Raw genomic sequence first — 14,379 nt, 5'->3', positions numbered from 1 at the left:
GGAGATGATATTCATTTATTCCAATATCTTTAAAATAAGATGACTACATTGGGATGATCTCAGGTGACACAAATTACTGGCATGTTTTTAGTAAAATGTAGTTTAATCTCTGGTTATTTTACTGCAATTTAGCAAAACAATATACAGAAATGACTCTTCAAATGATACATTTCACTGTCTCTTCTGTTACAATCCCTTTAAGAATCAGTTACAATTCTACATATAGAAAACAATTAACAGTGTGATAAAAATTAATAAAAAGTATAAAGAATTATATATATATATATATGGACAAACTAGTGATTACATTTTTTAACCAAACCAAACTCCTATTCAGAGCTCGTTTAGTGTTTTCATTTTGCTAAAGCTCACAAATGTCTGATCCCAAAAAATGTTCCCAAGAAACACCTAACTGTATCTCATTTGAAGAAGCTTTATTTTTCTTTAAAATAATTATCTTACTTTAGACTGCAATGTCATGTTTTCTAAAAAAAAACATGATTTTACAGAATGTATAATACAATAAAAATACAAAAAAAAAGATCTTTGGTAAATATACTCCCCGGCAGAAGTCACACAGATATAAGAATACTCAAATATGTATGATTAAAGCGCCTCACTAATCAAAACGGACTCAAAAAGGCACATTCAGCAAATCAAATGATGGCAGCAAATGCAACCGGTTTATGCATAAAGTGAGGAACGAGGAATCAAGACCCACCACATGCTTTTTTGCACACGTACTAACAGATCATTTAGTTTTATTTAAATAAGAATACACATGTCTCTTAAGTGCAGAGTGGGCTAGACGTGACAGTTAGGTAAGTAAGGCTCAACATTTACAGCATGTATAAAGTAGCTTAGAAGAAAAAAAATATATATATATAGTAATTTTCAATCGAGGCCTAATTGTTCTTCTTGTAAACACGGTTATTGATACTTCATCACATTCTCTTGTAGGTGCAGCAGTGGACTTGAATCTCTTCTCATAGAACTAAGAAGAACCCGGACACTTCAGAGTGACTTCAGGGGAGAGTCAAACCCCCTGAAAGCCCAAAACAACACACATCAGATTCTGTTCCTATCAAACTAATGACGGGGGGGGGAGATAAAAATAAATTCGCATTTGGTTACACAGCAGCACATATTCAGCATTCGTCAGCGCGCTAAAGAATTACATATCCAAAACTGTGTTGTAAGCACACTTTGTGTACGGAGGAAAACCAGGAACAATGTGCGGAACGAGGAGAAACGTCACCAAATGAATGGTTAATTAATTCATTAAAAATGAGCTTCTCTTGATCACACTCGACTAAACCGAAGAACTGAAGGCGGAGCCACTTCGTCAAACATTCAAATTGACATTTCAAAAAAAAAAAAAAAAAGAACAACGGTCACTATAACTATAGTAATATTTAGCCCTTTATAAACCAGATCTAAAGGCGTCCGTGTCCTCAGCGGTGGATCCTCTGGCACGTGATGAGATACTCAGGAAACGCCTGCGTATCGTTGAAGATGACGAACATCCCCGGCTTGGTGATGTCGTCGGTCACGCTGTCGTACCGGAGGGGGATGCCGTCGGTCTCCTTCAGCGGGGCCGTCTTCATCGAATGGCAGCCTTTGGTGTAGTCTCCCGTTAGAACCTTCGACACAAAGATGTACTTGTAGCCGTCCGCGTTCGGGGGCGAATACTGCTCCTGGACAGACAGCGCCGAGTTGACGGCGAAATACACGCCCTGACCGAAGACGGTGGCTGCGTGGGAGGAAAAAAAAAGAAAGAAAGAAAAGACGTCAGAAATCCCGAGAGGAAAAGGCCGAGTCGACACGAGAGAACGTCGCTAACGTACCGTTCTTCCCGCAGAAGCTCCTGTTGAACCCATGAACGCAGATCTCCTTCACGCTCGTCTCACTTGTGCCGTGATAGAGGGTCCGTTCCACCTGCGGGTACGTGGCGCGCTGCAGAACGCTCGCCTTCTTCAACTTGTACTGGTTGTACAGCAGTCGATTCATGAGCTTCTCCACCTGAGGGAGGAGAGAGAGAGAGAGAGAGGGGGGTGGGGGGGGGGGGGGTGTTAGGGTTATTAGATGCACTAAACAATGTGTTGCAAAATCTGCAGCTGCTTGTAGTTTGTAACTCGCCTTTATGATTCGGATCTTGCTGTGGTATTCCTGTATGGTCTCGTAGAAGCTCTTCACCACGTTCTGAAATTCGTCGGATTCCTCGTCGACTTTGGTCGCTTCGGGCAGATGTGACAGCAGAGAATATTCCTCTTCTGAGAAAAGAAAAAAAGGAAAGGAGTTTAGACTTCATCACTGAATTGAGTTGTTGGATTCGATTTGGTTCATTTTATCATTCACATCAATTATCCACAGAGACATTTAGCACAAAAAAAAACCCTGGAAAAAAAGCAGTAAAAGATGATCCGACGAAAAAAATAACTGAATATATTAAGAAATTATACCGTTATTCAAATAAATAAAATGGAGCAGCCAGCTAGATAAGAGTAACCAATTCACTACATATGTTTAAATAAATACACAGAGGAATCATCCTGCAGGAAACATAGAGCACTAGAACGTTCTCTTCACCTGGTACATCAGCATCCAAATCCCCCATTTCGGGCAGCTTCCTGGAAACCTTCACAGCCTTCCCCGAGGCTATGTTGTACTCCTGCATCTTCTCAAAGTTAATGATGTGCGGCTGATTGTCCAGCAAGATGTCCACCGTCTTCAGCCTCATCCTCAGCGCGTTCTCGATGAACACGGTGGCCTCGGGCGAATAAGGCGCCGCGTCCGGGTCGTGACGCACCCACTGGACGGTCCTCAGGATCTCCCGGTCGGATATGGAGCTGGACATTTTCTCCAGCAGCAGCTTCAAGTCGCACACTCCTCCGGTCACGTAGTCCTTGAAGCCCGACACGGCGATGATGGTGCCCTGAATTTGGATCTCGACCGCGTGCTTCCTCTTGATCATCTCCAGGCACTTCCTGTGGTACTCGGACATGTTCTTCACGCACCTGTGCTCCAGCTTCTCCTCGACCTGCCTCTGGCTGACCTTCTTCCCGAAGGCTATGTCCACCCGAATCAGGTCGCAGTTGTAGCCGGCGTACACGAGCATCTGTATGGTGTTGGCTGCCTTGATGGCTTCCTGTAAGGCGACATCTGCGTCCTTCACCACCCGGGGGCTCTTGTCACTGCTAGAAGAAGAGGCCTCGTGTTGGATCATTGTCATGGATAGCTCCAGGGCTTGCTGCAGCTGTTCCTCCTCCTTCTCCTGGGACCAGTGACTGGACTCCATGGAGTACTGGATGGCTAGAGACATTTGGGCCTCTTCTTCGAGGGCGCTGGCACGGCCGCGCGCTCCGTCATTCAGCGGGAGCGACTCGCTCGTGGCGTTCCCTTCAGCCGAGAGCGGCGAGTCCTCCACGACCATCACGGAAGAGTCCTGGTCCGTCAGGCTGCCGGGTCCCTCTGCCGTGTACAGGTCCACGTCGTCCATGTCATCGGGTCGGTCCGAATTGGTCGCCGCCGTTTCGATTCTGTCATCGGCGGCCGAGACGATTCTCCTCGCCTCCTCTAAAAGACCTAAAAAAAAAAAAAGAAGGTCAACAGACGGTTTGAAAGCCGCACAGAAACCCTGAGACATTACAGCGGACGGAGACACTACCTTGGTCTGTGGTTCCATTATGATCGGTCTGCATTGAGTCGGACTTCAAGTCCTGTGGAGAATCATCCGAAGACCCTTTCTGGAAGTTGCTGTGGGACATCATGTTCCATGCAGTTTGAAAAATGTCCTGGAATAAAACAAATACGGTGTTTCTGGAGCAGGAAACCAGGAAATAATTCACATTTAATTCCTACAATAGCTCTACTGATTACAATACAAATTGTTTTTTTTGTACGGTAGAAATGAACATATCTAATTGAGAATACTTTACGACCGAGTTTTAGGCTTTATTTCTACCTTTCCGGTGATCGTCACCGTTCTCGAGCTTGTTTATTGGCTCGTGGCGTCCCCCGAAACTAACTTTTATCAAATTTACATTTTCATTGTGTGGCGAGAAGGAAGTGTTGTGAAAAAAAAAATCCTCCCTAGTTGGTGATTGCAAGGAACATCTGTCAAGCTACGATAAGACTGGAGGGTAAAGCATCACATTGGCAGAACAATCAATCCCAGAAACAATAAGCAAAAACATTATGTAAATATGGTCCTTTTTTTTTTTTTCCCCCTCCCATGAAATAGTTGCTGTTCTGGAACATTTCAGATGTCAGAGTTTACAAAGACATTTAGAATTCACCAAATAATGAAGCGTTCAGTCACCGCTCCTCCTGTTATTACTGAGACAAATAAAAAGCCAAACTCTGAGCTCTCTAAATCAAATTGTTGAATCCTCACGACAGGAAATGCGTCAATCTTACAAATTGTTATGCTTTGGAAAATAGCCAGCAAATTTCCATTTAGCTAGAGGACACAACGCGCGAGGGGGAAAGCTCCGCTCCGCTCCGTCGGTACGTTACCTGGTGCGGCAGGTGTTCCCAGGGCACGTACTTCGGGCTGATGAAGACCGTGAACTTCGTCTCCATCTCCTTCAGGATGCTCTTGCACTCCTTCTCGTTTAAAAACCTGGTCACGCCCGGGACGTTCACCGTGATGGTTCTGGTGCAGATGGAGGACACGACACCTTGCAGCACCTCCTCGGCCATTTGACAAGCAGTAGCGTGGCCGTGGATCTGTCGGGGTTCAAAAACAACGTTTAAAAAACAAAACAAAACGGAAACAGAACTGAAGGAGACGGTAACTTGAAGATCACCAGTGGCATCAAACCACTGCTGCATCGCATACCTTTAAGCCGCAGACGTCCTCTGATTCCAGAGGGAAAATAGACACCTGGTCCATGTCAGCCAACAGCTGATGACAATGGATCTGGATGTATTTCAGCATGCCCGGCTCCATCGAGATCACCGTCTCCCTTTCGATGGGCGTCGTGAGGAACTCCATGATCGCCATCCGCTTCTCGCTCTCCATCCCTTTCAGGGTGAACACGTCAATGGTCCCGGCTTGTTCCGACACCTTCACGGCGGAGAAACCCAGAGCCCGCAGGAACTCGGACCACTCCCTGCAGTACAACATGCACTCGTACTCCGCGTCCACCGGTATGCTGAGGCGACACAGCAGGGATTTTAAAAAGCTACACGCCTCGTCGGCAGAGTTCTGGCACAGGGAGGTTAAAACAACGTTACAGTCCGACACGGTGTACATGGCGGGCGACCCAGTTCGGGTCATAGTTTGCAGCAGGTGCTGTTTCACGTCTTCCCTTGCGAGGAGCTGAGCCTTTTCTGGCTCGAGGGTGAAACGAGTCTTCGCCATTTTGACGAAACAGTCCAAGACGGCGTGTCTTATCTGCTCGACCTTTTGTCTGTCGGTGCCCGCAATGTGCACGCCATTGTCCTGGATTTGGATGGTGAGATTCGGGTGAGCGTTTTCAGTGTCCCGTCGAAAGGTGCAGAGTCGAAACAAAGCGAGTTTCACTGGGTCGGCGATAGGAAGGTGGCTCGATGGCGTTTCTTCCTCCTCCGTTTGCTCCTCCATGACTTCCTCTGCCGCCGCCGCCTCCGCCGCTGCTTCAGGGGCAGCAAGAGGCTTTGAGGCCACATGAGAGGAGGACTGGACGTCCGCATGGACCACCACGGGAGGACTGGTCTGCATCTGAATATCCTCAGAGGTTCTCTCGGTCATATCTTGGCTTCCAGTTCCAGTGTCCTGTGGCGTTAAACTTTCTGTGGGTAGGAGGAAGTCGAAGTACGGTCTCACGACGAGGTCGGCATCGTCCAGCTTGTGCGGGAGGTCGAGAACGAGGCCGACCGCTGTTAGAAGGAAACACAGACATTTGGGTTATTAATAAAGAAAAGCATGACGAAACAACAAGAGCTTTAAAAAGGTCGTAGAACACAAACTTACATTCATAATTGACAAAGGACACCTTGGCTGTACCGGCTGAAAGCACCGTGACGTCCTTCACCTTTTGATTCCCACCTCGCTTGCTCTCAAAGTACAGAGTGAGCAGGTCTGGAGAGGTGCCGGGGTGCAGGTTCTCCACTGAGACCGAGTCGGTCGGCTCAGTCTCTTCAAGGGTTACCTCGGCCCCGTCAAGTTTCCTCTTGGAGATTCTAGCACTAAGGTTTTGGAAATCTAAACAGAGACAAAAACACATTAAACAATGCAACGAAAGAAGACGACAACCTGCATATTTGGAAGCACAAAAGCTAAAAGACGCGCGTGTGTTTAGTGCACACCTTTCGAGAGGGGTTGGCTGAGGTGGATGAGGATGAAATCTCTCCCGGGGGAGGGATACAGGGCGTAGTCAGGCATGTTCAAGCCCATCATGTTCTCCACATAGAGCTCGATCATCTCCGTGCTGGTGCTGGGGTTGATGCCCCGCAGCAGCAGCCTACATCGGTCCTTCGAGGCCGGCTTTCTCACGCTCAGCTCGACGTTGTGCAGAGCGTGGTGCCCTTTAGACAGCACTCTGGCTGCAGCTGTCGACGTGATCCCGACAGAAAAAAAAAAAAAAATTTAAAAAAAGGCAGGATTAGCATAAAGTGCTTTTGAGACACGGTTTCCATTAATCGTCCTGAATTAAGAGTTTCTACTTAAGTGTTCTGGAGGTGGTTGACAGGCTGAATAAAGAAGGTGTGATACTGTAAATATTCTACCTTCTAGTTGACTATATTATTGTTAGATGATGTTACTTATTATATTTAATCTTCGTTAGGAAATTGGAAATTTTTAAGCAGCTATAAATGTCAAAAGTTATCAAATCACAAATATCATTTATGCCCATATTTGTTAAAGATTCCCCCGGACAAAATACTCCAGGTTGCCACTCGCCTTCTGCCTCCTCAAACAGCAGTATGGCGCGGTCGCCGCTCTTCTCCACGGAGACGAGTGGACCCCCCCCAGAGCGCCGCTTATTCTCAAAGTACAGAAACAGCAGCTCCTCGTCCACGGCCGCCGGCAGCGCCAGCACCTCCACCGTCCGCTCCTCCGGGCTTTCAACAGGCATTCTGCAAAAAAATAAATCAAAAATAAATATGAAACTCATATCATTCCAGTTTGAGAGGTTCAAATCATCTGGTTTACATCGTTTATCGTTTTGGGATTTTACATTACATTTAGGAAATATATATCTGGAAAATTAAGTATTTTATTTTGTAATAACTAATAAGAAATTGCATTTGACTAAAATTATGACAATTAACTTTCTAATATTCTTATTAATATCTGATAAGACGCATTACCCACCCACAAAAGGAATGCAGTTTAGTTACAGTTCTTTTGCAGCTGTACATACTGTTTTTTTATTATTATTATATGCGATTTTAATTGATTAATGATAATACTGCATTTTAAAACAGACTTCCACACAAGAGAACAAGCAAGTTTCTGGGTTATCTATAAGCAGTTAAACAGAAAGTTGACATTTAAAACATTTACAGTAGCAAAACAACCACATCGCCATTTTTAAATGTGTTACAAAGACTGTTAGAGGACAGAGTTTGTAGAACTGTTATGATCGATAGATTAAGGCCTACACACACGCACGCGCACACACACACAACACACTTAACTACCACAGGAAGCTCGGCCTCTACAACGGCTAACGTCGCAGTGTTTCGGGAGTAATGGTGGTGCATTGCAGAGACATTCCACTGCAACTGTTCACCAAATAGAGTCACCGGCACCGTATATTGTTCTTCTACTGCGTGTAGATTACCTGGAGCTCGCGCCTGCTCTTTGCTATCGCTAAGCTACAAAGTGAAACTAGAAAGTTAGCTAGCAGCTACAGCTGCCATGTTTACACCACGGAAGCTCTGTGTGTTTATTCACACATGGTGTTTATTCCCAGACTAATAACAATACTGTACATGTCGCTAACGAGATACAAGGTTTGTTGGAGCCGTACTTACTTGCGCTACAAGGAAAACATTTGCTCGTAAAGTCGTTCCGCGACAAAACGGGTAGAACGAGAGGCGGAGGACTTCCGTGTTGTGCTGCTTGTCGAGCAGATGATGACGTCATCGGTTACTCGATTTAAAGGGGAACGCACCGCGGTTCAAGGTTCCCCGATCCCAACGTACCCCCCTAAAACGCCTTAAAACCTGATCCCTGAGGGACTTACCGGGGTCACCTGGTTAATGGTAGGGCCGATCCCGATGCCCCCCCCCCCCCCCCCCCCGCCCCAAAACGCCTTAATAAACCCTGAACCCCCAGAGACTTACTGAGGTCACCTGGTTAATGGTTAAGTGTGAGAGACTTGAAATGGTGTAAATGTATCACGTTCCGATGACAACGTCAAAATAAATTACGTACAATTGTGGGTATTTATTTTATGTTTTTTTTCTTCCAGGCTCTTTCCTCACAAGATGAGAGATAATTGTCAAACAATCTTTTTTTTTACTCGTTTTTGTCAAAACAACTAAATTAAATGTTTGATGTGTAATATAGTCCCTGCTTTTATTCCTCTGATTTCACGTGTTTTTCTGCTCCATCTTTAATCCTTAATGTTTCTGAGTAAATGTAATTTGCCAGGCTGAACACACCCATGGGCCGTCCTCATGGTTTACTTCATTTATTTTGTAAGTCTCCATGCTTCCACTGGTAGCCCTGTGATTAAGGTCACATTGCAATGAATTGTGGGTAATTCCCGTGGGCAAAAGTCTGCAGAAATGTGGACTTACGGAAAAAAAAAAAAGGGTTCATAAAGCCCTCAAACACTCAATGATTCGACAGTGGGACAGCCCTAAAGCCTCACAGGGCTTTATTTGACTTTGTATATAATGATGGCTGCAAGTCCAATAGTCTCCCATGCACGACATCATACAGCATTTCATTACGAGCTTACATGTGCTTGAGTTCTCCATACTGAATGTTAACTTGAATAGAGTTTGCATTGTGTATCTTACGAGTGCGTTCTCGGACTGAACGAGACCCTATGCAACTATTATATCTCATACATTATACATGTTTTCATTATAAGTGGCGTATGTATGTACGGTCTTTAGGGATATGGGATTCATTCAAGGCTTCTGGAAAAGTGTTAAGGAAGAAATAGAAAATGAAAGAAGTGGAAATCCGCTTAGATCCGTTGTCATTTCGGTTCAGGTCTGCACCTAAGGAGGTATAAGGCACATTTTATTGATTTCCAAGAACATGATAACTGTGAATTGGAAGTATGTAAAAACCACCAATCACACTGAACCCTTTATTTCTTTATTCTGAGGTGTGATGTGAGGGAATGTCCTGTTCTGTTGAAAATAAAAAGAATTGGCCTGTGTATGATCGATGTGTATGTGCAGCTGGGGTATAAATAAAACAGTGGCCGAGCAGCCTCCATACAAGTCAATGCTTTCCATTGTTCATTATCTTCCCGTGCCATTATTATGAATTCATACATAGATAATCAGTAGGCCGAGTTGAGCTTTTTGAAATTTTAATGCAACATGTACAGCGCATAAAGGCTGAGCTTCAAGTACAGCGCGAGTGAATGGAACTCCATATAGCCTTCACTGCGTTCTTTAACTTGTCATCATTATAAGTTTTCATGTTAGAACAAAGTTTGTGCTGTCTACCCAACTGTATATATATATATATATATATATATATATATATATATATATATATATATATATATATATATATATATATATCTGGTGTATTAAAAATTGAAAAAAAAAGGATAAACAATTAATAAGAAGTCTGATTTCTGATTCAGCAGCCGCACTAATTACACTAATTTGTGAAAAGGAACACGTTTCTCCCACAGCAGCCTCAAAAACAGCTGTACTGTGAAGTCGAGCCGCGCTACGCTGAGCTGCTTTCATAATGAAGCAAAAAAAAAAAACAGCAAAGAAGTGTCTGCAGGGAGGACAACTTAAAATGTTAATCTCATTTAAGCTTTCAATTTAAAAGTCAGACATCCTGCCGAAGCACAGTTTACCGTTCACTATTTATATTTCCTGTTACATTCCAATAGGTGTCACATCATGTGTTAAAATTCTTGAATATTAAATTGGCAATAAGAGAAAATAACCACACAAGAACCTGCTGGTATTCACACATTTCTATTAGGTGTAGTGTGTAATGAAACAAACGTACCACATGGGGGGGGGGGGGGGGGGGGGAAACACAATATTTCCAACAGCAGAAAGAGAAATGAGTTCAAAGCGGTGCAAGGCAAAACATATTGACGTTTACAGAAACAATTATTATGCTGTTGTGAACAGTGAAATGTTATGTATTTCTCTAAAAATGAAAAGATATCTTTTATTAAATCATCAAATTAAATAATTGGGTTTGTGTACACCAGTCTGAATACTGTACAAGCTATAGCTTTCCCACAACATGTGTATATACGGTATATATATATATATATATATATATATATATATATATATATATATATATATATATATATATATATATATATATATATATTTAGATGTTGTATTATTATTTATTAATATAAGCCTCTTTGTCCTTTTCAAATATTTTTGCAACAAAAACTCCAATTATGTGTTTCTGTATTGTCGGAGTTCACTGACAACTGAATAACTGAACAAAGCATGTTTTTCATTCTCCATCCCTCCCACACAAGCCAGTAGCAACGACCTGAAAGTGAGAAATTACACAGCGAAAATAAAAATTGTTCATTTTTATAAAAGGTGCTGCTTGGGTTGGGTTTTATATACAAACAATTTAGACCTCAACTGGATGGAATCACAGGTGTGTGACAGCCTCCGTGAGGTTTTAAAAGTGTCTGGTATTGTTGTAGCATCGCATCGGTCTCATAATGGACAAATCGAGCGACGTTAATGCTGATACACGCTCTTGTCCACTAGGTGACAGTGTCCCCTGCAGAACAGATGCACGCCGCTCACCGTCGTCTACAAAAGGTGGCTGTCAAATTTCAAGAGGAAAAAACAAATATCGTGGCGTCGGCCTGCTCTCACATGGAGAGGAGACACATCGTAAAAAAAGACACATTATGTTTCAAGGCACGCGGAGCAAATCATGGAGCAAATCATACAATGTTTCAGATCAGAGATTCTTGGGTGAAAATGATAAGTCATAAAGCATTCACACATCTGCAAAAAAGCAGCTAATGATTTAAAAGCCTGGACGATCATAGCTGCGTTTCGTCAAAACTGCAGAGCCCGATATTTGTTGCCAACCCAACATCTTGTTCTGTGGCACATGCTCAACAATCCCTACTGACAATCACTGAAGTGGTTATCTGTTGTGTTTTCATGCGTATGGCGCTTTAAAGATGCAGTGTGCAGGATTTGGTGCCATCTAAAGGTGAGGTTGCAAACTGCAACCAAGTGATTGTCCTCCCGCCTGCCAAGCGTGTAGAAAAACTAAGGGGTGGACGGCGAGAGCCAGTGTTTGGTTTGTCCCTTCTGGGCTACTGTAGAACATGGTGACCAGCTCTGGGAAGAGGACCCTCTAAATATATATATATATATATATATATATATATATATAAACGGCTCATTCTAAAGAAAACACAACAATTCTTATTTTCAGGCGATCACACGCTAAACAAAGCATACTCTTCTACATTTGTAAATGATACACGCTGTTCCTTTAAAATTGACACTATATACACAATAATAACATAAACTTTTAAAAGGTTGCAAACAAATTTAGTCATAGAAATGGAAATAATGAAAATACAATGCATCGTGATGGTTAAAAACCTCCCATTAAAGGCACTTAAAACCTACTTTTTTTATTAATAGTATGTCACAATGTACATGAAATGTGCAGTACTTTAATGATAAGGCACCCCTGTATAGGCTGTATCATATGTCCAGTTTTCGTGATAAATGATGAACGTTTACAACTTGAAAGAACCTGGTGTTTGTGTGACACCGCAATGATCATCATTTTTTTTTTCTTCACAACACTGATGAAAACCTCATCGCTGGCTTCACTGCAGCACAACTCTTAGGTCACCTCTTGCTTTACGGCTCGAGGACATTCCAACAATCGGCCCCAAAGCAACGTTTCACTTTAATGAGTCATGTGTGACGGCGCAGGTTCTCATCCAGGCTCTTGTCATCTCCCGCCTGGACTACTGCAACTCTCTACTCGCCGGAGCCCCGGCGTCGGCCATCAGACCTCCGGAGCTTTGTCCAGAAAGCTGCAGCTCGCCTGGTGTTCAATCGCCCCAATCGCGTTCTCTACACTGGCTCCCTGTAAGAGCTCATCCAGTTTAAGACTCTGGTGCTAGCCTACAGGGCAGTGAGAGGAACAGCTCCTTCCTATCTCCAGGCCACGGTCAAGCCCTACACCCCCGCCCGACCACTTCGCTCTGCTGCCTCGGGGCGATCGGTCGCCCCGTCGCTCAGAGGTCCTGGCGGCCGATGGACTCGGTCACGGCTGTTTTCTGTCCTGGCCCCACAGTGGTGGAATGAACTTCCCACTGACGTCAGGACAGCGGAGTCGCTGCCCATCTTTCATCAGGCTGAAGACCCACCTCTTCAGGAAGTGCTACCCTGAGCCTTCCACTCAGCACTTATTGTTTTCATACTAGCTTGTTGCACTTATTGTATTCGTATTACTTATAGCACTAACTGTTTTTCTTGTTTCTGTTCTTTGGCTCTGAGTTATGCTCTGCTTCAGGCTCTTAGATGCTTGTTTGGAAAAGGAAATGTTCTTATGACTTCTGGTGACTAGTAGTTCTTTTGATTACCAATGTTGAATGCACTTATTGTAAGTCGCTTTGGATAAAAGCGTCTGCTAAATGACTGTAATGTAATGTAATGTTAAAAAAGATGGAAACATATAGGAATCTGTGGTCCTAACTTTCTGGAATGCGACCTTTGACACTGCTTCAACACAGCGCTGATGGCTGCAGCTTGTATGTTCTGCTGTAGTAAGGCTGTGTCCGAGTAGAGCGCTGCAGTAATGAAGCCCAACCACGGAAGTTACCGTCGACAACAAGACAATTGGATTTCTCCATTGAATTTTGGATTGTTTCATAAATAAGCTCCGAGGCAAAAGAAAGTTAATAATACTGACACACTTCAATGTGTGCAAGGTGTGTTTTAGTCGGTCTGACTTCAGAATTTTTCGATTCAGTATATTAAAATACGAATAAATACATTTTAGGTGAACAAAAAACAACAACACATAAGTAAAGAAATATCAGTATTGCATGAATATGATTTCGTGACCATAATGTTGAGGAATAAAATTCACAGAAATATAAAAGAACAAACCACTGAATAAATGAAATATGACAATTTGAATAACTTTTCATATGTTTTTCAAATTTCAAAGTGGAGGTGGCGGTTGTTTAGGGGGACTTCGAGTCGAGAGCACTTCTAAAAAAAAACAACCCTGACTACGGCCCTAAATGTCACATCATGGTGAAATACGTCGTTTGGGGCTGATTTTGGACTTTATTTTGGATTTAAAGTGCCCCTTAGAATTAGCATTGTCAAACTATATTCAAAACCTGCAATCAAGACAAGCAAGCAGCTCTGTAGCGCAGCTAGTTTTAGGAGAATTTGGTCAGATTCGGAGAAAAAAAAGAGCTGATTCTTATATCTGTCATGGTGTAAAGTTAACATGAAATGATATTTACAGTATAGTCAAGAGGATAATTAAAAGACTTTTACGTTTCTTATCTGTAAACATGGATGTAAACGGCATCCAAAATCTTTGCTTCGTCTCTACATCGACACGGCACTTTGTCTCGCTGTCAACACATCTTATCTATTGTCAGTGACCATTAAACACACACACACACACAGCTTAAGGTGGCCACGACGCTAGTAACGCAAAGAGTACGCACACACAATAGTACAAAAAGCTCTTCATGTACAGCATGGCATGTGCCGGGCCTGGCATTCATGGAGCACGGAGCAGAGAGTGAAGCTCTATTGGTTCGTCGATAGCATTTGAATCAGAGGGGGGGGGCGAAAAAGGAAACGGCGAGAACGTCTTTCTCGACAAAAGCGCTCTTGTTCCAGCGTGAGGCGAAAGAAAAATGTAGACGTTGGAAAGGCTGCGGAGGTTTTGTTTTGGCGGTCGTCCCGCTGCACACGCGCGCGCGAGGGCTCGCTATCATCTGCCTCTAAACATCTGAATCTTGTGCTTGTCTGCCAGCAGCAGGGTGACGTTATATTCGTGATCTCCGTCATGGACTCCCGTGTGCCGGAAGGCTCCGGCCAAATGGTTCTCCTCCCAGTAGTGGTGCCAGTTTCCGTACTGGTCCGCACCGAATCCAAACACGCTGACCTGGAGCAGACGAGGAACAGAGAAGCGCCACGTCAACAAAAACATCAAGTTCGGATTCCTTATTTTGT

At 43.6% G+C, this 14,379-nt stretch overlaps 2 protein-coding genes across 3 annotated transcripts in view; both read right to left on the bottom strand.

Annotated features, from left to right (window-relative positions):
- Positions 1 to 417: 417 nt before the first annotated feature.
- On the bottom strand, positions 418 to 8,047 carry parp10 (poly(ADP-ribose) polymerase family member 10). The gene is made up of 11 exons (XM_068731265.1): positions 7,969 to 8,047; positions 6,890 to 7,065; positions 6,295 to 6,537; positions 5,960 to 6,190; positions 4,844 to 5,865; positions 4,519 to 4,731; positions 3,668 to 3,794; positions 2,590 to 3,585; positions 2,140 to 2,273; positions 1,848 to 2,022; positions 418 to 1,753 (listed from the first exon to the last, which is right to left on the bottom strand). Exons 2-11 carry the CDS (start codon positions 7,062 to 7,064, stop codon positions 1,455 to 1,457), a joined length of 3,615 nt encoding a protein of 1,204 aa, XP_068587366.1. The 5' UTR covers position 7,065; positions 7,969 to 8,047; the 3' UTR covers positions 418 to 1,454.
- Positions 8,048 to 10,106: 2,059 nt separating this feature from the next.
- Positions 10,107 to 14,379, bottom strand: part of LOC137887960 (CMP-N-acetylneuraminate-beta-galactosamide-alpha-2,3-sialyltransferase 1-like) — a 58,245-nt gene continuing 53,972 nt past the window's right edge. For both annotated transcript variants that reach the window (XM_068731230.1, XM_068731229.1), the window contains one exon: positions 10,107 to 14,311. In XM_068731230.1, coding sequence (XP_068587331.1) covers positions 14,138 to 14,311 — 174 coding nt within the window. In that variant the 3' untranslated portion in view covers positions 10,107 to 14,137. The remainder of the gene's footprint in view (positions 14,312 to 14,379) is intronic.

This window comes from Cebidichthys violaceus, unplaced genomic scaffold, assembly GCF_023349555.1.
Source record: "Cebidichthys violaceus isolate CVI_PGR_0920_01 unplaced genomic scaffold, fCebVio1.0.p SCAF_50, whole genome shotgun sequence".
Classification (NCBI taxonomy): domain Eukaryota; kingdom Metazoa; phylum Chordata; class Actinopteri; order Perciformes; family Stichaeidae; genus Cebidichthys; species Cebidichthys violaceus.
Note: the sequence above shows the minus strand (reverse complement) of the source record. Positions and strands in the feature narration are given on the sequence as shown.